The sequence below is a fragment of the Cloeon dipterum genome, chromosome X (genome assembly GCF_949628265.1).
Source record: "Cloeon dipterum chromosome X, ieCloDipt1.1, whole genome shotgun sequence".
NCBI classification, from domain to species: Eukaryota; Metazoa; Arthropoda; class Insecta; order Ephemeroptera; family Baetidae; genus Cloeon; species Cloeon dipterum.
Genome location: NC_088790.1, coordinates 30145197 through 30172982, shown reverse-complemented (window position 1 = coordinate 30172982; position 27786 = coordinate 30145197). Strand labels below are relative to the sequence as shown.

Here is a 27786-nt window from a genome sequence, read left to right as displayed (position 1 = left end):
TAGAACCTGCAAGTTTTAGTCTTTAATAAATTTATCATTAAATAGAGGAACAAATTAAATTCTTAAGTTATATATTTTCGAAAATGCATTAGAACCAATTATATTAAAATATAAATCATAGATATTTACAAGATGTTATAATAAAATTTATAATTTCTAACACATAAGGCAAAGAAGATAGTTTAGAAACAGAATATAAATAAGATAATTTGCCTTGGTCACGGAATCTGAATAAACCGCATAACGCGTGACAAAAAAGGTCCACATTGATCGGCAAAAAGTCAGTGATAAAGTCAATGAGCATAAAATGGCACGGCTGAGTTGTCGGTGTGGCAATTAAGCAACCACTGCCAATGCCAAGGTTCGCCCCGCGCCTCGCGCCTCGCGAGGGAGGAAGGCGCTCGAAATAAGTGGCCCTGAGTGAGAGAGGCGTCCAAGGTCAACCGTTTGACACAAACACACACGCCAGATTTTCGTTCGTTTGTGTATCGACAGTGGCATCAATAATTCACGCGCGTTGGCCGTAAAAGGCAGCGCGCGGCATTAACCTTAGGCAACCCGCACAATGCGAGGGTGCATTGGACTCCTGTGTTTCACAATTGGGAGATCTCGTTTGAATTTAAAATCCGTGCGCGCTGCGCGGCGGCTCTCTATTTATGGAAATGCTTTCGACCCCAAGATTGAGATCTGAAATAGCGTTGTATTTGGTCAGCCGGCGGCCGGCGACGCGTGTGACCGGCATTAATTTGCAGCGGCGGCGTGCTTCCCCCGGCGGTCATCTCTAATTTCGTCCTGCCCATACGCGGCCATCTGCCAGCTCGCGCGGGGATGGCGGAATATTTGGCAGGAAACTTCACTCGCAGCTGGAATGCCGCTTTGAAAAGAGCCAAAGTGGAGCGCCAACTGAAAATAGATTTAAAGCGCTGGCTGGTGCGAGACTGGCTGTTTCACTTCGCCAGCTGGTCCGGTTCCTCCGTTGCCTAATTATTTTAAGCGAAGGTATAAAACCAAACACACTCTCCCGGTGATCCACTTCATCCGGCAGATCATCCGATTGAATACGTTTCGAAATTGGGGTTTTGCATTAAAGAGAATTGATGGTGAATTTTCCGCAAAATAGTTCAACACATATTCAAATTAGGTTCTGAGGATCATGTAGAGTTAAAAAAATTCATAGGTAGCCGTGTGAATTTTCGAGAAAATCGGTCTCAAAGTTATCATTATTTTAAATGGAGAATTCGCAATGGAATTTTTCAATCACAATTTTCCCTGAATTTTCGGATTTCCCCAAAGAAAGACTCACACCGTCAGATAGATCTCGATCAGAGGATTCCAAATCATGGGAGAAAACGTGGTCAAGCGCTGGAAATTTCGGAGAAAACTGCCAAAAACCATCTGATTGGTCAATAGAAGGGGGCGTGGCACGCACTTTCCCGCTTTGGTACACGAGGCGGCATTTAAAATGAATAAAAATTATTTTTCTGCGATGATTCTCAAATAAATTTACTTAATTTTGGGTATTTTGATTCTTCCCGAAAAAAATTTAAAGGTTCTCTAACGGCCAGACGAATTTTGTGCGAAAATAGTAAATTTGAGAAAGATTTGCTTAATAGGAAAAAAGCTGGAAATTTAATCAGCTTTCTGAAAATAGGCAGTTTTTGACGCTACTTTCAACTGCTGAATTTTAATCAGGCAAAACACACCCCTTTCGAAAATCTGCAATTTTTGAAAAAATAAAAAGTAACTTTCAAGACTCAAAAGAACTATTTTTTATCTTCTCACTATTAAATATTCATAATTTTCTCACCCCGGAAGTGCTCAATTAATTTCCTTTGCTAAAAAAGAGGGCGTAACTGGTAAAATTCGAAAAATTGGATTTTTGGGGCACTTTAAAAAAAAGAAAATAAGTTTGACAGCGAATTTAGTGGTCGGTGTTTTCGCAAAAGCCGGTGTTACTCATTGTCAGTATTCAGCTGCAGCTCGTTCGCGCGGAGGGTGGTGTTAAATTTCACAAAAGTTGACGCACACACAGAACACAGAACACACCGCTCCTCCGTTTTACGCGCAAGCCGCGGCGATGCAAAAAAGAAAAAAGACAGCGCAGGTCTAGGGCAGTGGGCTTTGGTGCGTTCAATCCAGTTTCCACCCCGCCACGGGTTACTGACTCTTCTAAAAACAAAATCACGTGATCAGCAGCTTTCGCGTTCTCGCTGCTCGTCAAGCGAAGGCAACAACACACTGATTTAAACTGGATCTTTGCAGGAAAATACAGGGAATTTTTAATTAAAATTTGAAAAGCTTAAATTTTCACAGGCGATTTTTTTAATAAATTAAAAAAAAAATGAAATTAAAAGAGGATTGTTACTGCAAATTCCTGGAAAATCGTTGTTGCCAATGCATGAACTGATCCCTTAGGATTCAATTCAAACCAAAATTGACAAAATTAGCAGCGAAAATTTTTAAAAAAAGTGGCTGCAAAGTTATCACTGTCTCCTTTCTGGAAATCCTATTTTATTTCCCTAAAAAGAGTTTCTCTAAAAGGTTTCACACGCTGTTGGACAGATCTCGATGAGAGGAATCGAAATCTGCCAAGAAAATGTGCTCAAGCGATGGAAATTTTAGGGAAAATTTCAAAACATTTTGCAGTAACAAAATTCTAATTTTGATTATTGCAAGTTTTAAAAAAAATTGCAGCAATTTTCAAATTAAAACGAAACTTTTCAGAGCTAAAAATGCAAATATTTTCTTCACTGATGTCGTGAAATGCGAGCACCCAAGAGTCGGTGGTTGGTTGGTTCACTGAACTGCGTGCGTGCGTCTCTAATTTTAACTTGCGCGCCTTATTTTTAGAGCCCTCCGAAATCCTAAAAATGCACAGTTCAGCAATTTGGATTTGAGAAACAAACAAAAAAAAGCGTTCGACGCAGCGGTTTTTGTTTAATGACCGTCAGATGTGTCGCGTCGAATTTACATATGCGCGCGTTCCGCAGCATTAATGGCTCCTATGGGACGTGTGAATAATACAACTTTTCTCTCTCTCTCTCTCTCTCTCCTCCTTTGCCGCGCGAGAAGATGCTTGTTTTGTTTCAAAGCAGGCAGGCAGGCAGGCGTCTTGCTATTTGACGTCATGTTTTCTCGTGCAACATAATAAGCAGCCGCCAACGGCAAATTTTGCAAATTGTTTGCCACCGTCTTACTTAATCTTATCTCGCCGTAATTTAATTAGGAATTTGGATAACCTATTTTATTTTAAGGCGTTCGTTAGGCGGAGTTACTTACTTTTCTTGGCGAGCACACAAAAGATATCTAGTTTCCGACACAGGACAATGAGAGCAAGTGCTGAGAAATTAAGTGTTTAATGAAGATTACACTTTTGTAATGTTGACTCGTCCTTCTACTAAAATAAAACGTTGTTTTTCAATTTTTACCAGTTACTTCTTCAGTTTTCAAAAATTTTCTAATTATTTGCTCATGGCCTCGACTTGAAAAACTGTCAGAGATCAATTTTTGGAGAAATTTAGGCAATTTAAAAGAAAAAATCTGCACAGTAGAGGAAATTTTGCCCAGTCCGACCGCAAATTTAAGATTTCCACAGGGAAAATATGGAATAAATTAATTTCTTGCGCCAGAAATTGATACACAAGCGCTAAAAACCCTGAACGAGACGCCGATAAATAATTAAGAATGTCGTTTTTAAAGAAATTAATTATCCTTTCAAAGTTCATTTCTAATTTTATCTGTTTCATTAAAAAAATGATTTGGAAATAAGGTTTTCTATGTCATCTGGATGACTATTAATGATGAGAAATTTAGTTTCGAAAGTTTTGAAGCTGTTGTTTTTACCCCACTTTAGAAATTGAGATTTAAATATTCAATTCGCGCTAAGGATTTCATTTTAATCTAAAAATTAACCATTTTTCATGATTGAGATTTCTAGCTCTTTTTAATTTGCATTCATTGCACTCCACCATAAAAATACACGTAAAGCAGAACCTGTGGCGAACCTAGAAGAAATCCAATTAATTATAATTAAAACCATTGATAAAGCGAAAGCCTAGGCTTTTTATATAGAATTACAACTATAAAAATTCAGCAAACTATTAAAAACGTAATTGTAAACCCATTTTTAATGATCAAAATAACTATTTATTAAAATAATCAAGCATAAATAGTAAAATATTAAATTCAACTTATAGATTTAAAGAAATGAGTCAAGTGAAAAATATTTTCACAATGCAAGAAACTTGATGCAATTTCGTAAAAGCAGTTGACACGTATTGCCAGCTAATTTATAGTAAAACTGTATTTTTTTTTTAATTTCTTGGCTGAATATCTGGAGCTCGTTTGAAAGTTCAAATTCTCCGATACTTTCAATTAGAATGATGATAAATTTAAATACGAAAGATTTTAAGCTGTCTTGGTTGAATGGCTTTTTTGTGATTGGTTGTTTTTTCCCCATTTGGAAAATTGTGATTTAAATTTTTAGTTTGCGCTACGGATTTCATTCTAACTAAAGAGAAAACCCTGCTCTATGATAAATAGTTATTAAGATTTCCAGCTCTTTGTGTCTGTATGGTTAAATCATTAAATTCATTGCTATTACAAATATAACTGTAGCAAACGGAAGCTTGTGATATATAACTACTAAATAACTACTTAAATATTTTAATGAGTATAAAAGTAAAATAAAATAAAATTATTTTTAAATACATATCAATTACTATACAAAAAGCAGCGATTTTTGTAATTTTGATTTTATCTAAACTAAAAAAATACTCGTTTTTCAACATTTCCCCCTTTAAATAACTAAGAGTTTCACCATCCTGGGAATTTCTAGGCACTTTACATTCAATTAGGGCAAAACTTAAATCCTATACTTAAAAATAAATAAATTTTCGGCTAAATAAAAATAATATTAAATTCAATAATTACTAAAATAAGGCAAATCCAAAAAATGTGGCATCTCCCTCCGAAAATTCTCAAGTTTTTTGGTCATCAAATCATTCCAAATTAACAATCCTGCAATAATTCATCTCACACCTTCAGAAACGCCTAATTTTCAACTCGCGAAAAAACCAAACGAGTAGCAAATAAATAATAATACCAATTCAATTATAATTTAATCAGATACAGATCGGCAAATTCTATTGTTTTGTTTAGCATAAATAACAGTGGCTTTGTTGAGCATCACAAGAGGCGAGGAACGCGCGTTCAAAATGTTTGAGCAAGGCCTGCGAGTGAATAGGCCCCGGTATAAATTAGCATGCCTGCCGCGCGGCCTGCATAATAAAGGCTCTCGCGCGAGCAACACGCCGTAAATCAAATCAAGCAGTCAGGAGCACTTGAGATGCTGCGCCGAGATAAAGAAAAAAAATTGGACTGCCGTTCGCGCGCGCACACCAACATTTGTTCCGTTGGGCGACCCATGTTTTGTTTGTTAATTCTCTTCGTGTGTGGCGCAAGCCTTTGCGAAAGATCGACACACAAATTTTTGGAAAATAAAATAAAAGAGCACCGCGTGGCGTTAGAACTGATCGTTGAATGCAGGCGCCGACCCTGAGTCATCGATGCATTTCAGAAGCACGTCCACAATTTCACGTGCCACTGATGACGATTATACATATTGGGAATTCAAGCCTGCGATGATTGTGTCTGTTTAAATTAATCATACAAAATAAATAACGGAAGCATCGTCATTTACGTCAAAGGACATTTTTTTCATGAGATTGTAAATTTAATTTTAATTTTGTTACTGCTGAAATGTTTTGAAATTAAAAAATTATCTTAATTAAGACTGGATTAATTATTAATTTTTATTTCTAGTAATGAAAATTCCTTTTTTTATAAACATTGGCATTGTAGCATGAAATCCGTGCTCACATTTCAATTTAGAAATTAATAACACCATAAAGTAAGGTTCTTTCCTTTGATTTGATATTTTTTGACAAACGATGACAATTTCCCAATTGCATAGCTTTCGTTTTTTATTCCACTCCTCCGTAATTTAAAAGTACATATTTTACTTTTAAATTTTACACTGTCTTAGATTTTTGGAGTCTACTCAATAAGGAAAATTCTCCAACTTTTCAGCAGGGGCCAGACGTGCGATAAAATCGGTTCGCACTGCGCAGATCCAAGATGGCGTCTGAATGTGGAAAGCAAAAAACTCTCTGTGGATTGCCGTAAATTATACATTTTTTTGCATCCAACAATTCCAATAATTTTCCTTTTTAAATGGATTTAAAAGTTACCAACAATTTCATTAATATGCAATTATTTTCTAGAAAAATTCATAAAGCACTGTACATTTCACTTTCCGCCTTGTTTTAAATTTAAATTTCCGCTTTAAACCGAAGCATCGGATGTTTTGCTGCCGCATCTTTTCCTTTGGTTTAGCGGCTTTCTTTCTCGACCACACGACAACAGAGTTGAAACGCAATCCTATCTCGCATTTCCTTCGAAACTAGACGTCAAGTCACCATACCGAGATTTGCATGGCTGAAATCTGCATTTGCGAAATGACGTTCGTGTTTTCTGTCGTGAAACCCGAGTCGTTCTCTCGCTATTGTCACGCGCATTGCGTGCAAGGTCTCCTCATCCACACACGTAACACATCTCCAATCTCAAGTCCGAATTTACTCGCGAATCGTAGAGAAGAACAAGGAAAAGCGTGTAAATAATGCATGCATCGTGTACATCGTTAGAAAACAAACAATAGCGCGCGCGGTATGGCAGCACTCGATCAAGGCCGCTCGTTTCTATAAATGTATGATTTTCATCATTCAGTTTATTTCGTCTGGACAGGAAGCGAACCGGCACCGATCAATATTAATAGCAGATGTCTTTTGGCGTGAGATTTGCGATCTAAAGGGCTGGGATTTTTAGATGCTTTTCTTGTTAATTTAATTTAAAATGATTTGCCAATTTATTTCATTTTCTTTCAGGCTATAATATTCTGAAATATAAATTTCCCATCCCCAATTTCATGGAAAAATATAAGGCGATGTAAATTCGCCAAAATAAATATGAGCAGTTATTTGCGAGATTGGAGGTCGATTGGACGCGATTTTTCAGCGTAGAAATTTTTAGGTGGCAGTTATATTTGCTTAAAGTACTTGTTAATAGATGGTGAAATTCCAAATTTGAAGCTCGGGAATGGGGGCGTTCCCTATTTTTTCGGTATCTCAAAAATACCCGAAAAACGAATTGTGTTAATGAATTGTAAACTGCAACTCTTGACTGCATTGAGGTATCACCTTGAAATTTTCACTGCCCAACCTAGTTTTTGATCCTGAACAACTTTTGCATTTACAAAAAATTCGCAGGTCGAAGGTCAAGGTCACCTTTTGCGACCTTTTTTTGAAAATTCAAAATTAAGGGATGATAGCCCCCTACGATTTTTTTGGAGTTCAGGGCTGAAATGTAGCCCGTGAAATTCTGCACAAGCACACCAAGTTTCATAGGTGCAATCGCGATACTTTTGCTGCAATTCGAATTTGAAGTTTGAAAACCTGATCGAGGCCGCTTTACCGCGCGTGGACTTTGAGCAGCGATTTCACCTCTTGTTCTTCAAGTTGATTTTTTTCGCATTTCGCTTGCTTAGAAACACCAATGGGGCCTCGGGTAGACCAAGGAAGGTCAAAATCGACCTTCAGGGTCTGTCCCTGACGTGACCCTGAGATCCGAAATATCGAAAATTTCCAATTTCATCGAACTTGGTGTCCTTTAATAGGTTTTCACCACCGTAGAGCTCAAATATGCAGCCAAAACTGCCGAATGACAATCCTGAAACCGGTTCTTGAAATAATTGTGGTAGCCATTCATCCAGACGTGATGTGTGAAATGGTCAAAATTTTGAAATTTTTAATATATGAAAAGATTCTTCTGTTTTGTACACACGAAATTTATATTGAGTTTTAAAAAAACCGATCGTTTTTTTTACAAAGTTAACAAATTTATTTAGAGCAATAACAAATAAATTACATCTTTAAAATTTTTACTTAAAAATGTAAGGAAACAAATTTTTTTAGTTTTTAAAAGTAGATTATTTGTTATTGCATTTAATAACATTTTTTCATAGTACTAAGCATATAAGATCCTTTATTATCAGCACATATTATACTTCATATGTGCAAATAAGAAGTATCTTTTCATAAATTAAAAATTTCAAAATTTTGACCATTTCACACATCACGTCTGGATGAATGGCTACCACAATTATTTCAAGAACCGGTTTCAGGATTGTCATTCGGCAGTTTTGGCTGCATATTTGAGCTCTACGGTGGTGAAAACCTATTAAAGGACACCAAGTTCGATGAAATTGGAAATTTTCGATATTTCGGATCTCAGGGTCACGTCAGGGACAGACCCTGAAGGTCGATTTTGACCTTCCTTGGTCTACCCGAGGCCCCATTGGTGTTTCTAAGCAAGCGAAATGCGAAAAAAATCAACTTGAAGAACAAGAGGTGAAATCGCTGCTCAAAGTCCACGCGCGGTAAAGCGGCCTCGATCAGGTTTTCAAACTTCAAATTCGAATTGCAGCAAAAGTATCGCGATTGCACCTATGAAACTTGGTGTGCTTGTGCAGAATTTCACGGGCTACATTTCAGCCCTGAACTCCAAAAAAATCGTAGGGGGCTATCATCCCTTAATTTTGAATTTTCAAAAAAAGGTCGCAAAAGGTGACCTTGACCTTCGACCTGCGAATTTTTTGTAAATGCAAAAGTTGTTCAGGATCAAAAACTAGGTTGGGCAGTGAAAATTTCAAGGTGATACCTCAATGCAGTCAAGAGTTGCAGTTTACAATTCATTAACACAATTCGTTTTTCGGGTATTTTTGAGATACCGAAAAAATAGGGAACGCCCCCATTCCCGAGCTTCAAATTTGGAATTTCACCATCTATTAACAAGTACTTTAAGCAAATATAACTGCCACCTAAAAATTTCTACGCTGAAAAATCGCGTCCAATCGACCTCCAATCTCGCGAATAACTGCTCATATTGATTTTAACAAAGAATGTATGAGGAAATATTGAAATTCTTCTACAAGCCCTTATAATTCTGCACGTGACTTTTCTATTTGGGAAATTTTCTAGAAAAATCAAGATTCGTGTCTCGCTGAATGTAAATTTAATTTTTTTTTCTGACAGTTTGAAATTAATCACCAGAGGGGCCGGATCCACGTGACGCGCAGATATGGCGTCTGGTAGATCACGGCGGGAAAGTTTTTAACGTAGAATGAAATTTATCATGAAAATAGCTTCAGCACAATGAATATTTTTGTTTTTATTTCTTTACTAACAGCTGATTAGCCCAGTAATTGGTGAATGAACCGTTAGATAACACATCATGCCATTGGAAATGTAACAAAATACGCGGGAATGAAATTATTTGGTTGGCACGCCTCTTTTTCGAAGCTACTGATTGGTCGTTGGACTGTCTCCTGATTGTCCGCAATTATTTCGACGCCATTATTCACTTCTGACCGGCGGAATCTAACACAGATCGCAATCTGGACCCCCGGTGGGAATTACGACTGCGCAAAAGGTTTTAATTTGGGTCACGCATGCGCAGTGATGCGTTTCAGCCTTCCTGTGAGATAAAGAAGCGATCTGAACATACTGCGCATGCTTGAGATGCGCACAAATTTACTGCGCAGCTTCAAAATGGGCGAATATTCAAACAATTATAAATTTCGACTCCATAATATTGACTTCTGACCGCGGGAAACTATTAATTCGGCAAAAAATAATCAAAATTAGACAAATGGTATGAAAATCCCAACCCTGAAGCACTAAAATAAACATTGTTAGAGCAATACACAAATTTAAATTCCGTCACCACGCCGTTGTGTCTCGCGTTCGGCACGTAAGAATTATTACAACCACATAGTAAAAATTTACATACGCGCCGGGCGTCGTTTGAGCAAAAGCAGCGCATTCCCACAGGCCGCGGAATGCAATGTTGACACTGGAGAGCAGGACGCTAATTGTTTTGCTTGGCTGTTTTACGGCCGAACGCATGGTCCAGCGATTTCCTCCAAGATGCGTGCAGTAAAAAGATCTTTTTCTGCTGTTTGTTTGCATTGCTGACCTTCATAATGCCGTCATCCTCTCGCACAGCGTGTGCGCGAATTCTGCTTTCATTGCATTCTTAGAACAGTCGGAACGTGAAGTTGCACACACGGAAAATTGTTATTCAGATATAGAATGACAACACTATGAATATGAATGTGCATCAACTTTCACCGCACAGATCCCAGACTACACGGCTAGTCAAGCTCAAATTTCATTTATAGTGCAACAAAATTTTGACTTTCTGCTGGATGTCAATGATTTGTATAAATTTAATCAATTTAATACTCCTTAATTCATCTAGCAATTTAAATATTTAAATAAAAACTATGATATGGAAAGTAAAAAACATGTTATTTAAAGATATCAATTATTGTTGAATTAAAATAATTCATATTAAAAATGTATTTGAATTTTTTGATTGTCCGCAATGATCTGAAGCTTAGAAAAAAATAGTCAATCGTCTAAAATTCACCAATTCCAGTTTGCCATTTGAAAAAAAAGTCTGCTCAAATTATTAGGCATCAGCGATGTTAATTATGAGGCGCAAAAAAAGGAGCACCATGTAACTAAATTCTGTTTCGATTCAAGATCGACAACTAATTAAATTGCATATAATTTCCATCATTTATCAAACAACCAAATTTATTTAAAGGAGCAATAAAACTTTCAGTATTGAGTCGAACGAGCAGACAAATTAAATAAACAGGCAGGCCCCTATATCTCCATTCCCATTAATCAAATTATACAAATAATATATTTGACAGTGTGGTTTTATGGCACTTTTTTCTCTTCATCTTCTCGGCCGCGTGCAGCCCAAAAGCAAACAACGGCGGCACGCTCACTCTTGTCAGTCACTCGGCAATGCAGATGTCCCTTTATTTCTTCCACAAAGCTGATCATTATTATTGGGCACACAGACGCTGCATTCAAACGCGTCTCTCTGCTGAATTTTCGGATATTAACACTTGACAAATATATATGTCAGTTATTTTTTTCGCAAATATACGGAATGCTAAACGTAGCCCGCGGCTCTTGTTTTCACTTTCGACAGAAACAGTAGATGACTGTTGTGACGCAGCTATCTGTCAGCTTGCTCACAGATGTTTCATCGTTTTATTTTACTGATTCTGATGGGAGCTAATGAATGAAAGACAACTCTGAATGATTCATTTACTCAAACCGTGTTTATCAAGGTTTTTGAAATTATTGAAAACTGATCGAGATTTTTCATATTCAATAATTTAAAAATAGTTATCCATTTCAATTTAAAAATACTTCCATCTATGAAAAAACAATCTAAAGCTTAAGGAAAAGTAAACGTTTTAAATTAATGTTTCTCTTTATACAGATAAAAATAGAATTGATAGAAAATTCCACTTGGGAATGTTGGAGTGCAGGTTATTCATGTACCTTTTTCAGGAAAGAATTCAACTGACGTTGCACATTTTTTTCTCTGTTACCTGCTACCTGAACAGAATTTTCCATTAATTCATAAAATTCTTCAGACCTGAGTTCTCTATTAATTCTCATGTTGTAGGTAATTGGGATGAAAATGCCTGTGCACGGTCAATGCCCCAAGAAAAATGGTAAAGCGATATAAAAGGCCGACAAACTTTTGTATTTTATGAGAGTGCCCAAGTAGCGTGCCCCACTCCCCGGCATATCAGGATTTTTCCATTCCTAAAGGTCAAGTATGCCAGCCTCAGAATACCACCTGATAATGGTTCTTCTTAATTGACAATGAGATTTTTTAATTTTGAAGAAAGGGCCTATTTTATTAATAAAATATCAGTGTCATTGAAATTAGATAACAATTAGATAACAATCAAAAAGTTGTTAATTGCTTTAAAAATGGGTCAAGCACACATGCGAGGGAAAAGGCATGAGATTTCTTCCCTTAAAACGCGCTCTGATTGGTCCTTGAAAAAATTCGCGTGTTATGGTGCTGTTCAGGAGCATCTAACCCCAACCACAATAAAAATGATTGCACAATCATGGATGTCTAAACAGTTTCAAAATTCACTAGTCTGTTGCAACAGTGGCGACATCACCGCGGTTAATTGACGAAGCCGTCGAAAAATATTTTAAAATATTATTCATAAAAATTACGCATTAAAAATAGGATCGATTGTTTTTTCTATAATATCTAATTTCATAATTTAGAATTAACCCTAGAAAAGGTGCAAATTTTAATTTTTTGTTGAACTGTAATAAAAAAAACCTCGAAAGGGCGTAATATACGTCTCAACCAGCGGGGTCCAGATTTGTGCGACGCGCAGGTATGGCGTCCGGTGGTGTGTGGCGCGAATAAACGGTCGCACTTGAAAATGCGCGAAAAGAAGCAAGTTTTGGTCAATAATTTGCATTACTCTTAACTAATTGTGTCTTTTGGATCGTAAAAACAAACTCTTGACACTTGTACGACAATCCAAAGAGAGCTTTTTGCTTCCCACATTCAGACGCCATCTTGGATCTGCGCATTGCGAACCAATTTCATCGCACATCTGGCCCCCACTGATTCACTATCAATTGGTTGTTAAAAAAATATCTAAAAAAGCCGCCATTCATTCAAATAACAAAAAATGAAGAATAATAGCCTCTACCTATTAACACCAGTTATTGTAACAAATTTTAGACATGTTATTACTTGGACAACCAGTTTTAACATAACAGCGTCCACATGTGAAATATAAACGAACTCTTTCGTTAAAAACCATTTAGTATCGAGTGTAGATCGCGTGCATGCATGAATTTCTTTTCGTCTTTCCTCAACCGCGAATGGAGATAGAACTCGCACGAGACTCGCGCCTAATTTCTTGCTCGGTCGTGTTGCAGAACCTGATGAGAAAAAATGCTGAACGAGTGCGAGAAGCGAAATGCAGAGAGACTCCGTTACAGGGGTATGTACAACCAGGAGCGCGGCGCCGACGTCGAGTTCGAGGTGGGCTTCGAGGGGCAGACGTGGCGGCTGACGGCCCACAGCCACGTCGTGGCCAAGAGCAGTCCCGTCCTCAAGTCCATGCTCTCCGGCGCCTTCCAGAGGGACAAGAGCACGCCGCTCCCCATCAGGGACACCGAGCCCAGGGCCTTCGAGTCCCTTCTCAGGTATGTCAAGGTTTCTCTTCTTCGTTAATTGATTAAATTTTCCTTTTAATTTAGATTTTAAATTATTTAATTTCGATAAAATGGGTTGCTTTTATTTTTAAATATTTCTTTTAGGCAAAAAGCTTTCGAAATCTTTAAAATTATTTTAACCTTTAAATTTGTTGCTACAAAATCCTACTATTTAAATTTTAGACATTTGATTAATCCATACTATACCATTCATTAATAAAAAGAGAAATTTATCTATCTTAAAACTCAAGCAAAAATTAAAATTATAAACCAAAAAAAGACTAGTCATAATAAACCTTGAGCCTTATGAAGTGACAAGATGTAAATTATTTTTTAACTCGTGAAAATTCAATTACAAATGCGTCTATTTTTAAAAAAGTGCTGTTTTTAAACCGCGTATTTTCCACGTATTTCAGGTATTGCTACGGCCACGCGCCGGAGTTCAAGAATGTGTCCACGGCGCTGTCCACCTTCCACGTGGCGCACATGTACCTTTGTCCCGGCCTGGAGTGGGAAGTGGCCGCCTTTTTGAACGAGCACGTGCAAACGAGACCTGAATGTGCTCTTGAAGTCTTCTTGGCTGCCGGTTTCTATTGTGAGGTAGGCGTCTGAAAATATTTAAACACTTCTTCATGTTTTTAAGAATTCTTTTTTTCTAATTCTCTGAACTAATTTTAATTAATTAAAATTCATATCCATGACTCGCTTCTGAAAATACTTTTAATTTGCAGACGAATGAAATTTTCGAGCCGTCAGCGCCTCCGGCGTACGAGCTTGTGATGAGTGGCGAGTCTGAGAGCTCCAGTCTGATCAACGGTCCACATACCCTGAGCGACGAGCAAGTTGGAACCTCCGATGGCTCGACTCCCGACTGCAAAATGTTCATGGGCGAAGCCAGCAGACGACTCAGGCACAACTGCTTACAAACCATGGACCAGTTCGCGAACGAGATCCTCGCACTTGAACAGGTAAAAAATAATTTAATTGAAACAGCTTAATATTTAAATCTTTTAATTAAATTTTTTTATTTAAAGACCGTCTTTGACGAAGTTTCTGAGCTCACCAATCGATTCTTGAGGGTTGAATTAGGTAAAGTGGATGTTTTGTCCATTAAAAAAGTGCAGCGCAACGTGCGAACCTTTTTTCCCGCCAAAACAATTTGAATGCGAGAAGTGCGCATGCGTCAGAGCTGGTTTGAGCACTTTCAGAGAGACCGCCTGTACGAATGACTTCTTTGTCAAGCTCTGACGCATGCGCACTCCTCGCATTCATATTGTTTTGGCGGGAAAAAGTTCGCACGTCGCGCTGGACTTTTTGTCTAGATAAAATATCAATTATACCTAATTCGACCCTCAGGAATCGATTGGTGTGATCTAAAACCTCGTCAAAGACGGTCTTTAGCTCAAATTTCAAGTTCACTTATGTTTGAGAGAAAAAGCAAAATATTTTATTCATTTTTTATCGAGCAAATAACTTATTTTCATAGAAAAAATCCAATTTTACTCACAGAATTTTTAAAATGTTATTTAATGAAAATACTCATAAATTTCCTATTTCAGTTTGAAGATTTGGATCTGGAATCGCTGTTGGCCGTGATCAGCAGGGACACATTTGCCGTGTCCTCCGAGTTGGCTCTGCTGAACGCCGTCGAGAGGTGGGCGGAGTGCGAGTGTCGACGCCAAAAACTGTCGCACACCGCGGAAAACTTGCAGGACGTGGTCGGTGGCTCTGGTGTCATTTGCAGCGGAAGGGTTGCACGCCTGCTTCTGCTCAGCACCCAGGAATTCGCGGAAGGACCAATGGGGTGTGTAATTTTTTCTTGATTTAAAATTTACGACGGAATGAACAAACTATGCAGTCAGAGGGAAAAAGAGCGCGACGAGATCTGGTTAGACGCCAAGGTTATGCAACCTGCCTCGCTCTGTTGACGCGCAAGATGCATAACCACCTTGCAGATTTGACTGTGACATTTAATGCACTGATTGCGAGCAATCAAGTGACGTAGTGATCTTAATTGTGAAGGCTGAACGAAGTTTACCGTCAAGGTTTAATTTTTTCGATCATTTTTGCTGATATCTCCGAGAAAAAGAGAATTTGACGATTTTGTACCTTCTTCAGGTCGCGTGAGACCTGAGATCGCGTTCGGGACTGTTTTTTCAATTGTTAATAACAAAAAAACATATATTGACTAATTGAAATAGTTTGGTTTGCAGGAGTCCGTTGTTGAACGATGCAGAGCAGAAGTTGTTCCTGCTGTACCTGCTGGGCAACGGCGGTGCGGACCAGGAGGAGCTGGACACTTTGGGCTACATCAACTGGGCGCAGCTGTCGCGGTCGCGGGAGGCGTCGACGCCTCAATACCTGCCGATCGCGACGCAGCAGTACCCTGGCAGGTGCGCGATCAGACCGTGCAAGTCGCGCAAGCCGAAAGGTTGCTGGCGGTGGTTCTCGCGCAAACAGCCCGACAGAAATAACAAGAAGCAGCACCAGCACCAGCAGCAGCCGGCGTCCCTCAGGAAAAAGGACGAGCAAATTGGCAAGTCGGAAAAGCCGCTGTGCTACTCGAAAACATGTGATTGTATGTTAACCGTTATCGCCTGCCTCTTCGACTGAAGAGAGAGAAAACACCGTTCTGGTTCTGGACCCTGGTTTCGATCTCTTTTTTACGATTTCGTGGAGAGTCACATTTGGATTTCCGAAGATTTGGCCAAATTTTCTGCTAATCTGTGCACAAATTTTTTTAAAGAAAGAGAATTTCACTCTCTAAATTGTATAAATTGACGCTCCCGTGATTTTCGACTGCGAAAATTATGAGGAACTTGATTAAATTAAATTTAAACTCTCCAGAAGTTTCTCTAGAAAAGAAAAACTCGGCGACCATGACAAAAATATACTGCCTGGTGCCATTTTTTATGCTCTCGTCAGGATCGGTGCGAAATAAGAAATTACTTACTATGACGACGAGCAATTTCGAAGATGCACAACCCGCTAGACACGCAAATTCCTTTCATCGAGAGCTTTCTTTTATTTTATAGTAGCATATAAAATTTATTAACTCGTTACTGTGAAATAGCCGTTGTTGAAACCCTATTCGTATATATTGTTCCTATATGTAGAGTAATTACAGCCTCTTTTTACTGTCCAAAGATTTGTTGCACACACAGCTGGAGAGAAGCCTCATCAGTTGACTTGCAAGGCTTGTTTGTGTGTCTTTCTATGTACACCTGGCATTAAAAAATGTTTTCGAGAGAGAGGCTACATATATGCTAGTCAGATTGTTTGAAAAGTTGCCCCCTAGCCAAAGCACTCAAATTGTTCAAGGTTTATACTAAAGAACGTTAATCGCAACCGCACCAAACCATAAAATATGTTGTAACCGAACTCAGTAAGAGCAGTTTGTTGTATTTCGTAGAGCCACGCTTCTTGGAAAATAATTTACGAGGGATCCTCGTTTTGTTCTGATTTTTTTTTACTGAGAGCATGGATCAGTTAAAATTTTTAATTTTAACATCTTGTACGGAAAACTAAGAAAACAAATTTTGTAGAGAATTTGAAATGAGTCCAAAAATTATAATATTGTTTTATTGATTTTAATTTTATCTTTAAATATTTTTTTTAAATTTAATTTTTAAAACATTGTCTTGGACAAACAAAAATTTATCACTTTGTTTTTAAACTTGTGAGAAAAATTTTATTTTAAGTTTTTTTTTGTGTTTTAAATATTTAATAAATTAAAAAATTATAGTTTTAAATATTGTCCATCAAATTAACAATTAAATTAAATTTCTGAAGCGTACATCAGGATGATTTCAATTTGGCACCTTCTGATATAGCTGAAAATTATTAAACCTCACAAACAGGAACAGATCAAATATCATAATTGCCATAATTGTAGCTTAAACCAATTCACCGGTTGTATAAGCCGTTAGTGTTCGAAGCCGCCAAGAGATGGCACCACTGTATATTTTAGAAATACAATTTATTTTAAGGAACTTCCGCTGCGAATTCAGACTGAAATCTGCCACTGTACATTCTTCACTTATTATTATTTCTTTTGACGTGCTGAAAATCAAAACCAATCCAGCCATTCACCGTAGAATCGTTGGAAAAGATTTTTTAGTTTCAAAAAATAGTTTTTCACAATTCTACGCCGATTGGCTGAACCAATTTTGGTTTTCAGCACGTCAAAAGAAAAAAAAAATAAGTGAAAAATGCGCAGTGACAGGATTGAGTCTGAAATCGCAGCGAAAAGACCTTAAAATTATATTTATTATGAACTTATACAGTGGCGCCATCTGTTACCGGCTTTAAACACCAAGGGCTCGTACAATTGGTTGATTTAAATTTATTTTCGATAATTTTCTGCTGATATATTCACGTCTAAAGAAAACAACGAATTTAAAATCAGAACAAAACACGGATTCCCTTGTCAGCTCTCAGATAGTTCAAATTTTAAGATTGTTGAGGTGCTCGCTACACCTAAAAACTGTTTTCTCCACCAAAATTAACATCCCCTTTTCTACTTTTGTACAAACTAAAAATTTCTACGCCAAAAGAGTGCCTGTTGAATGTGAAGAATGAAATATCACATGTTCATATAGGCCTATATTCCCTTTTACTGATTCTTTTCACCCCATAGTTCCTCCTGATATATAGAAGTTGTACTTAAAATGTAATCTGTGCTTTAAGAAAAGCCATTCCTGTGGATTGGTTCCAAAATACATATAATTGTGTCCTCTGCGCAGGGCTCAGAGAAGCTTATTAATTGTGGCTGTTATGTCAAACAGGACACGCAAAAGCACGAAGCGCGTCACCTGCCAATTTTGTTGCATTTATTAATACCGCGAATTTATCAATGTCTTGTGTAGAAGCATAAGATCATGAAATAAAATTAGATAAAAATATTAATTCAGGATTTCATTTTTGAATTGAAAACACGTTTGGTTTTTAATAAAGAATTTTCTTTGGAATTTTATTTGATAAAAATAACAGGACTGCCGTGAAAAACCGAGATTTACAAATAGGTAAAATTGCTCTGAATATGCATTTATAATTTCTGTGCGCACAAATACGGTGGTACATTTCTCAACGTCTAAGGGTGTTTGGGCAAAACGGATTTGTGCCTTATTTCTCTATTGTCGGGTGTGTCTGCGTGTCTCACAATGATTTACGACCAAATCTCAAGGATTTTGGAGGAGAAAACTGGCATGAGCTCAAGCAAACCAAACTAAATTTACACCACAAATCAGCAACTAAAAAAAATTGTCGTTTTTTTATTTTTGATTACAAAATATTCATTTGTACGGGTTTACAGTGTTATATCAAAAGGGAGGCGCCAAGCCAGGGTTTTTTCACTCAATTTTTACAAACTTCTTGCTCAAGAAATTAATTTATTCCATTTTTCCCCGGTGAAAATCTAAATTTTGCTATCGGAGTGGTCAAAATTTCCTCTGCTGTGCAGATTTTTTCTTTTAAATTGTCGTTTTCTGCCTCAATTTCTCCTAAAATTTATTTCTGACAAATTTTCAAGAGCAAATAATTAAAAAATTGTTGAAAAAAGAGGAGCAAAAATTGCCTGCAAGAAACTGGTTCAAATGAAAAAATCGCTTTTTACCACTGCACTGCATTTTTTAATAAAATGCGGGGTTTTTGCAACCCTGCGCCGAGCCCGTTCAAACCGGCACCAAATTTAAAATTTAGGAAATGAGCTCAGCTTTTTGGACTTTTAAAAATGTGTGCCTCATTTTTTATAAATTTCAGAAAAGGGTAAATTTTTCCTTTTGAGAAAATCCTCTTCAAACCATGGGAGAAATCACAATTTTTGTCGTTTTCGTGTTAAAGAAATATTTTCGACTCCAAATTTCGGGTTCTAGCCATTAGAATTGCAAAAATACCTTCTGTTAAACTCGTCTTGACTTCCCCTGACCAGCTGAAGAGTTTAGGGCGTGCTTACCATCAACCCCTTTCAACCCCCTGCTATAATTTTTAAAGAAAAAATGAAATAAATAATATGCATGTTTCTTCAAGGCTTGATAAAATTATATTCTAATATAATCTGCGTTTTATAGGGGGTTTAATTGTTATATAGATATTAAGGGGTGAAGGAGAGCACCCTCTAAACCCTTCAACTGGTCAGGAGAGCTCAAGACGAGTCGATCGGTAGTCTGTTTTTGCAATTCTAAATGTTAGAATCCGAGATTTGGAGCCGGCAAAAATTGCAAAAAAGGAAAAATTCAGGTTTTTTCAAAAATTGAAATGGAATTTGTCAGAAATTAAAAAATCACTCTGAAATTAAAAAAAAATGAATCGTCATGAGAAATAAATAATATTTGGTGTTGGTTCAATTGGGCTCTGCGAGAGGAATCCAAAGCACACGTTACTTTTGTAATTTTACCATGGTGAGATGAGATAATGAGGTCTCATGTACCTTTTAAACCCGCTAATAAAATCAATATAATATAAAAAAAAATAACTCGACCTCATGCCAAATTCGTCCTCTGATCCGTGAAAGATCGCCTTATACTTTAAACGTACGTCTTCCTCCTAGTGGCAAGAGTTAAATACAATATAGAATATGCTTCAATAAATATTTACAATATACATATTAATTACAAACCGCTCAATCTGCATTTTACGTGTCTCTGTGTCAACATATATATATTTTATTATTCCGTTCAGCGCGCATTTTGATTCTTCTTCTTTATTCTATCGTAAATATCAAATTTAGTTAGCCGAGTCTCTGCTTGCTTTAAATTTTTATAATCATCGCGATCCGCTTTTGATAAATATACAAAACTTGTGTGATAGAACAGCCTTTTCATGGGTCTTTCTCACGAGTTCTCGCTCTCGCCCCGAGGGTGTGTGAGCGAGACGAAGTAATTAGTAAGGGCACTGCGATTGTCTTTCTATCGTGTCTGCTGCCAAAACTAATCTCTGGCCGCCGCCGCCGCCGCTGCCGTCCTTTGTTGCAACTCGCTGCTCAGCAATCCCTCGTCGCCGCCGCCGCCGCTCACCGTCGCGACGTGCAAGTTCTCCTGCCTCCAGTTGTTCTGACCGTCGCCAACGGCCTGAAAAAATGAATCATTTTGTGGGTTTTAATTTATTCTAGACGGTAAAAATAAAATTGTTCGTTTTTCTTAGTAAATCAATATTTATGTATGGAAAATTTTGATTTATTTCTTGTTGAATGTCTTTTCCATTTTTAAAAATTGTAATAAATTTTGTCATTTTAATTTAAAATTTTAAAACTGTCTTTGCCAATAATTTACTTAACTTATTAATCTAGTATAAATACTCAAACTTCTGCCACAATGAAGCAATAAAACTAAAATTTTGATGTGTATGTATTCCTTTCCGCATATCTGACTCACCAAATTAATGTTGTCCATATGGAGCTCGCGCAAATATCCCGGATTCTCAAACGCCACCCTTCCGCCCGCGTTCGAAGGCACCTTTTTGTTCCTGACGAGCCAGGCGGCGGCCATGACGACGATCACGGCGATGACCCCGATCAGGGCGGTGCACACGGCCACCCCCACGGGCCACGCGATCCCCGCCAGCCTCGACCCAGCTGATAAAAAAAATCATTCAAATTTAATCATTATTATTTTTTAATTTTAAATTTTACCGAGGCTGCTCGACGTGGTGATGTAATCGTCGTTGTTGGTCTTGAAGCGGACCGGCCTGGAGAGCATGCTGGTTCCGTACTGGTTGCCCGCCTTCACCATGCACTCGTACGTCGTCGACGGTTTCAGCCCGTGAAGACGGTATTCGGTGCCTGCAGAGTCGTTTTTCATCGCTAGCCGCGAGCCCATTTCACGCCAGTACACCCTGCAAAAATAAATTATTTTATTTCGGCTGAATAAAATCCTAAAAATTTAAAATTTGTAATTTTATCTTCTAAATTAGCAATTTTCGTCTGATCTTGATGAAATTTGGTTTTTAAAAGCTATTAAAATTATTTACAAGACAAATGTTTGGCCAAGCGTTAAATAAAACGAGCCAACAATCGATTCATCATCTCTGTGCAGTAAAAATAATTGTTGTTGAACTTTGCTGCTTTCGATCATATATTTTTTAAAAAATGATTATGCTGGGAGCGCCAACACCAGCTCCGCCATGTTCGTGTCCATCCTGTTTGTCGCTCGTGAAATCACTTTATTTCACGACTGGTACATCATCTGTGCCATATTTTTGCAGTCTGCGCTGTTCACTAGTGTGACGCAAAACGGAAAAATCGGCCACTACCTGTCAAGTATCTCTCTGTTTATTATCGTTTTTCAGATCTAAGTGATATACGGAAATTGCAGCACAGCAAAAATGGCCGCTTCTACGTTTTCAGCTAGCATCGTTTTATCGTTTATTAAATTGAGCATCGCAGGTTACACGAAATAGAAATTAATTGGCTAAAATCAACGATATAATCGATAATTATCACTCCCTTGGCAGTTTATCTCAATTAAAAGATACTCGCACTATACTAAGGCTGATGGAAATGTAACAAAATACGCGGGAATTAAATTATTAGGACGGCACGCCTCTTTTTCGACGCTGCTGATTGGCCGCTGGACTGTCTCTTGATTGGCCTCTATTATTTCGACGACATATTGACTTCTGACTGGCGGGAACCAACACAGATCGCAATCCGGACCCCGGTGGGAATTACGACTGCGCAGAAGGTTTTAATTTGGGTCACGCATGCGCAGTGATGAGTTTCAGCCTCCCTGTGAGATTAAGAAGCGATCTGAAGATACTGCGCATGCTTAAGATGCGCACAAGTTTACTGCGCAGCTTTAAAATGGGCGAATATTCAAACAACTATAAATTTCGACGCCATATTGACTTCTTACTGGCGGGAACCAACACAGATCACAACCCAGGCCCCCGTGCCAATAATTTCAAACTTCATTTAAAAAATAAAGTCTGACGCGCGGAATACCATAGAGATAAATTATCAATGCAGCGCTATGATCAGAAATTTAAAAACCCTTTGCCTCGTGGGACAGAAGAATTGGGATAAAAAAATTAACACCAAATACGAAGAGCACCTCATTAAAGCTTTGAGCCAGGTGCTTATTGTGTGAAAAATTGCACAATCTGAGTGTGTGTGTGTGTGTGTGGGAAGAGGGGACGCTGATGACCATAATGCGTCAAAAACGTGTAGGTGGAACAGTTCTGTTTCACACTTGATGCAGAAACCTATCTATCGCTCTGGTCTAACGGAAGCTGTTAAACGCAACATATCTATAGAGGCCAAAATGAGGATGTTGGTGCTTTTATCGATAGCAATAGTGCTGATAATTGTGCAGTTTCAGGTGAGCCTTTTAATTAATAAACCAATTTTGTTAATAAACCAATTTTAGTTCGTTCTTTGCGGCGGTAGAAATTCTCACCAAAGAAAACGTTTTCTTTCAAAAAGTCAGGATTCATTTGCAAAAGTTTTCAATAAATATTAATGAGGTCAAATGTTAAGAAAACCTGAAGCATTCGAAACGACCTTTTATTATCAAGTGTTGTGGAGGTTCAAAATGTTCGTCATCTTTTATGCGGAAACCAAAACGACATTCGAGTGATTTCAAAACGAACACCACTCAGTATGAATTTATTGTGAATTATCAGCATGGAGCCAAATATTTTATTTTATTTTCATTTTAGAGGACATTTTCAAACAGCTGTAACCAAAAACGACAACAGGGATTATGAAAATATGGCTGCTACAACCCCCTCTGAACCAAACCAAAATTATCCCATTGAAACAGAAACAATTTCCTCTGATCAAGGCATCACGTCCTCTGAGCCGACCAATTCGGAATTGACTACCGCCACGATTTTAAAAAGTAACACAACGACAGCTAAACTAAAAAATGTAGGCTCAAATTTATAACAAGAGATGATTTTGAAAAACAAAAAATTGGTTTTTAGCTAGCTTGTGAACTGTCTCAGTGCGCAAACTTCACTTTCATCGCAAACCAGGTTGCAATCAATCCTTTTAAGAATTTAAAAACATGTGTAGTTCAACTCTTAAATCGTTATTTTTATTAAGAAATTTCAAATACTGTATATATTCACAAAATTAACACAAATTATTTCAGGGCGCATCATCAGTGATCGGCGCAAACACGAGTAAGAGGAAAATTATGCCTTTAATGATTCTTAAATTTTCGCAATTTGAAATCAGGCAAGCTAATTGTTAGAAACGGAACGACGTTTCTGTTTTCATCAGCAGTAGCGACTCAAGTTGACGCGGCCAGGAACTGCTTCTCGAGCAATTTGAGTTTAATTTCTATGCAGGACGCCTTGAAAATGAATCTTGTTCAAAAATTGCTTCAGGGTGTGTTTGTTTGTTTAATTTTCCTCCTAATTTATTTTTATAACGATTAAAAGACTTTGGCACTGATTCGGCCGTCTGGACAATTGGCTCCAACGAAGGCAACATGTCGTGCCAAAATTACGATTTGAGTTTCGCCTGGTGCAACCAGAAAAGAGAAATCGTCCTTCCCGCGATCATGCAGAAAATGGACAGTTTGGAAATTGTTCAAAAAGGACTCACGACGTCCATGCTGAACGGTGCTGCCGTCTTGAAAACGTCAGATTCTGATTCACTTTTTCCATTTTTGTGTGAGGTATGTAAATATATTTGATTTATTTTTTAAATTAACATATTTAAAAACTGATTTAAAATTAGCCAAAAGATGATTTTCAAGACTCCTGCCTCGCTCTTAAGTGCAACAAAGACGTATGTTACAGTTTAACTCTGACGTGTATCCATTAATTTATTTTCGAATTTTTAGAGCACACAATTTGACGCAAACGGGAATATAAAGGGTAAATCGCGAATTTATTTTACAATGGCTATACTCCCATAAATAGGCAATTAACAATTAAAATGGGCTAAACCGAATTACTTGATTACTAATTTATTCCCCAAAATTATTTATATTCAGATGGAGAAAAGTATGGGAAATGGACACGTACCTGCGACAAATTATACCTTTTCTCTGGCAAGCTTGTTAGTGTTAATTATTTGAATTTATTTTTTGCAAATAATAAATCCTCAAAGGGCACTTGGCAGCAGAATTGGGACTTTTGTTGCAGATTGGGAATGCACCCGATATGGTTTAGTTCGGCGTACGACTTTGAGTGTTTGAGCAACACGACCAAAGCGAACTGGACGCTGAACTGGAATTACTGGACGGCGGGACGCGCAATGGGCACCTGGGGAAGGTGGGCCTGGTGCCCAGGCGCCGTCAACCTTCCCGACTCGCTTTCCTGGGCTCCGGGGCAACCGGACAATAATCAGACCAACGAGAATTGCCTACACGTGCAAGTGACCAAAAATTCGAGCGGAATACTTTTGTCAGACCGGAATTGCAGCCATAAATACGTCATGGCTTGCCAGGTGAGATGAGAGTGTTTTGTGTATTTGAATTTGTTGAGAGATTGGAGGTTTTAAGGGTGACGCGATGATGGCGTCTTACTGCAACAAACCAAACTGTCCGATGGAGTGTAGTAGAAATGCAAGATTTTCCTTGTCTAAATTAGGGCTCATTTTTTAAAAATATTTTTAAAACGTCATAGGAATCGATTTTTACAAACGGAACATTAAATGGTTTGCGATTTGAGCCTAAATTTAGTGAAAATTGTTTGAGCTTCTATTTTAGATTTGTTTGTCCACGGCCAGTGGAATGCCGGTTGTGGAAAGGATTTTCTGTTTTCGGCTGCTGCTGTGAATTTTAATTTAAATATATATATATTTTCTCTTTTAAAAATTATAAATTATTAGTTGGATTGGTTGGGAGCGTGGAATTATTGCTGCTCCGTTGGAATGAAACTGGCCTCGATTGAAGCTATAGAGGAATTGAGTTGTCTCACGAATATGGTTGCGAAATATCCCAGAGCAGGTACAAAAATGATATTTTGAATTTAAAAATTGTACAATCTCTTCTCAGTCTACCCTGATCAATGTGGACGGGATTTCTGGACATCTGGCACCAACCGCGGTTGTCCAGGCGCTCACTTCTGGTGTTCAGAGAATGCAAAATTAAACAAGGAAGAACTAGCCAACTGGAAAAACGGGAAAATGCCCTCGGAGCTTGCTGATCAATGCATTTTTATTAATTTGTCGAATTCGACTTTGAGTGAGACTCATTTGGGCGCTGACACTTGTTCCGAGCAAAAACAGTTTCTTTGTGAAGTCATATTTTCCCTTTTTTTATTCTTCCGCATTAATATTTGTCGTTTCTGTGTCGCTTAGGCTTTACAACCGGGCACAAAATCGGTGCAAATTGCGCGCTCTTGCTCGGAAATTTGGAATGTGACTGAAAATGAAGTGAATGATATAATCATGAATCCAAGCGGCGACGTCGTCAACCAAAGGCGCAATCTCAAAGTGCGGTCAAGCAAATTAATTGCGGAGGTTTTTTTTAAAAAATAAAAAATTGTGTTCGCAGTGTTATCTAAGGTGCTGCGGGAAAAAAGGACACGTTGTAAATATATTTCTCGAGCTCACTTTTTAAAAATCAAATTAAATCTGATTATGGAAAAGATAAAAACCGGGTCACTGGTGACAGATGAAATTTTGCGCAACTTGGAAGACTTGACGGCCGACGACCCGCAAGCCATGCAGAATGGCTTTCAGAATTTTGACTCCTGCACTTCCATTCGTAAGCTTTTTATAAACACAGTTGCAAATCATTATTTTTTTGCAGAGTCCACTGACGAATGCAACACGATGGCCCAGATGTTCCAGTGTGGAAAGAAAAATGATCCAGATCTGACTTTAGGTCTCGTCACTGCCATCAAAGGAGACGCCACTGTGACCTTTTTAAGACTCAGTTCATACAGAATATAATTTTTTTTAATTTGTATTCGCCAGGTTTTAGTAACTGCTACAGGGGGAATTAAAACCGGCGGGAGACTATGTCCTCTGTTTCCAGTGGCAAATTGTGTACCAAACGTAATTTGGACTAATTTACAGTAAGATTTACTATTAATGTTGTTCTTGTAGCAAACAAATATTGATGAACTTAAAAGCACGGGATCATGTAATCAATTTACTGCTTTTCTTTCATCAGACGCAAAATTTAAATTAAATGTCTAAATTTTATTTCAGCATTGGGGGGAGGTGTCTTGACAACATCCTTTGGCAAAAAATACTTTATGAAATATAACCCAGGACTTGTAAGTAATTCGAAAAGTAAATAAAAGCTTCAAAATAACATTATTTTTTTTTTTAATTTAGACCGACGCTCAAGCAGAAGCAGACTACTGCTGTGTTCTTGGCAGCCACCTGGTCATTTTCGAAAGCGTAGAGGATTTCAAAGCTTTAGCGGAAAGCTGGCAAGGTGAAAAATTATCTGTGATCAATTTTATTGGGAGCTGGAACGAATTATATCACAGATTCTATCGGCGACTTGGCTTTCATGGGACCGACTTTCGACAACGGCGATGGCACCGACAGCTGGTGCTTGAACTTTAAGAAGCTGCCAGCAGGATTGATCAAAGATGTCAACACATTTTATCGCAACCAGTTGAACTCGACCCTAATAATGTTGACGTATGGCGCTGGATTAAGATTAGTTCAAAAAGAAGGTTGGGCTCACCGAGTTGTATGTGGCCCACTTCCCTACTAAATTATCTCAATTTTGATCAAATTATTCAAATAGTAGAAAATATTTGGATTCTAGACATTTTTCTATCATGTGTGTGATTGATTTTGTGTTTGGTTTTTTTGCTTGTCAACAAAATAATAATAATAAAAAACTGTGTGCCACTGGATTCCCCAATTAAAGGGCTAAAAATTCTTCTATCTGATCTATTTGTGGATATAAATTAAGAAAAATGAAGAAGCACTCAAAACTAGTGTTTATTTTAGGTGGATTTTTGCTCAAAGAACCAGAAGATTTTTGTGCATTGTAAGATAGGTGAACCCTGCAAATTATTTTTCAATTATTTTATTTTCGACGTGATTTTGGGCAGATTTGGTCTCATTGATTATTATTTACGACTTTTAAATGATGGGACAGGGTTTGAAATTCACTATAGCCAAAGTTGCATTTGTTTGCTTACCACCCGGCTTTTTTCACCACTGATTTTTAACGGATTTTACCAATTTCTTGCGCAATAAATGCAAGAAATGAATTTTTTTCATTCTTCCCTTGTGAAAATCCAAAATTTACAGTTGGAGTAGTCACAATTTCCTCTACTGCTCAGATATTTTTGTTTAAACTGCCATTTGTTGCCCTAATTTCTCCTAAAATTTCTTTCTGACAATTTTTGAAGTCGAGGTCATGTGCAATTAATTAGAAAATTATTGAAAGCTGAGGTGCAAACATTGCTTGCAAGAAACTGGTTAAAATTTAAATAAAAACGCTTTTTTGCAACCCTCTGACAGTAACCAACCTAAGGGAAAGTTTTCCATGGCTGCGGTGTTTAGGATTTAATTAAATTTTGCCTAAAATACAGTTCTTGGTGATTTCTCTTTTGAATTTGAGGTTATTTTTCAATTTAATATAAATTCCTCATCAAGAGACGATAAAAATGACACAAGAGAAATAATTCAACGAAAGAAACTGAAATTTACTGTAACATTTTTAAT

The 27786-nt window shown here is 37.6% G+C and overlaps 4 protein-coding genes across 6 annotated transcripts in view; 2 read left to right on the top strand and 2 right to left on the bottom strand.

Moving 5' to 3' along the window:
- Positions 1 to 18093, top strand: part of LOC135947360 (BTB/POZ domain-containing protein 3-like) — a 32881-nt gene extending 14788 nt beyond the window's left edge. For 2 of the 3 annotated variants that reach the window (XM_065496185.1, XM_065496184.1), the window contains exons 2-6: positions 12912 to 13181; positions 13607 to 13790; positions 13922 to 14158; positions 14750 to 14994; positions 15392 to 18093. In XM_065496185.1, the coding sequence (XP_065352257.1) occupies positions 12928 to 13181; positions 13607 to 13790; positions 13922 to 14158; positions 14750 to 14994; positions 15392 to 15803 (1332 nt within the window). In that variant the 5' untranslated portion in view covers positions 12912 to 12927 and the 3' untranslated portion in view covers positions 15804 to 18093. The remainder of the gene's footprint in view (positions 1 to 12911; positions 13182 to 13606; positions 13791 to 13921; positions 14159 to 14749; positions 14995 to 15391) is intronic. The other variant, XM_065496186.1, reaches the window with a different exon arrangement.
- Positions 1 to 27786, bottom strand: part of tun (tungus) — a 153715-nt gene that overhangs the window by 34966 nt on the left and 90963 nt on the right. The gene's annotated exons all lie outside the window — the stretch shown is intronic.
- LOC135947359 (Ig-like and fibronectin type-III domain-containing protein 1) overlaps positions 18130 to 27786 on the bottom strand; it is a 138181-nt gene continuing 128524 nt past the window's right edge. The window contains exons 23-25 of the mRNA XM_065496183.1: positions 20818 to 21020; positions 20561 to 20760; positions 18130 to 20257 (exon numbers count right to left, since the gene is read on the bottom strand). Of these exons, the coding sequence (XP_065352255.1) occupies positions 20117 to 20257; positions 20561 to 20760; positions 20818 to 21020 (544 nt within the window). The 3' untranslated portion in view covers positions 18130 to 20116. The remainder of the gene's footprint in view (positions 20258 to 20560; positions 20761 to 20817; positions 21021 to 27786) is intronic.
- Positions 22381 to 26938, top strand: LOC135947365 (uncharacterized). Its single transcript, XM_065496191.1, has 26 exons — positions 22381 to 22504; positions 22553 to 22607; positions 22663 to 22783; positions 22845 to 23055; positions 23112 to 23162; positions 23282 to 23312; positions 23368 to 23520; positions 23574 to 23812; positions 23875 to 23925; positions 23981 to 24014; positions 24134 to 24198; positions 24250 to 24588; positions 24644 to 24706; positions 24768 to 24798; positions 24851 to 24915; positions 24973 to 25090; positions 25139 to 25383; positions 25444 to 25578; positions 25640 to 25675; positions 25735 to 25852; positions 25898 to 26004; positions 26065 to 26145; positions 26197 to 26233; positions 26302 to 26369; positions 26431 to 26533; positions 26589 to 26938. Exons 1-26 carry the CDS (start codon positions 22448 to 22450, stop codon positions 26819 to 26821), a joined length of 2847 nt encoding a protein of 948 aa, XP_065352263.1. The 5' UTR covers positions 22381 to 22447; the 3' UTR covers positions 26822 to 26938.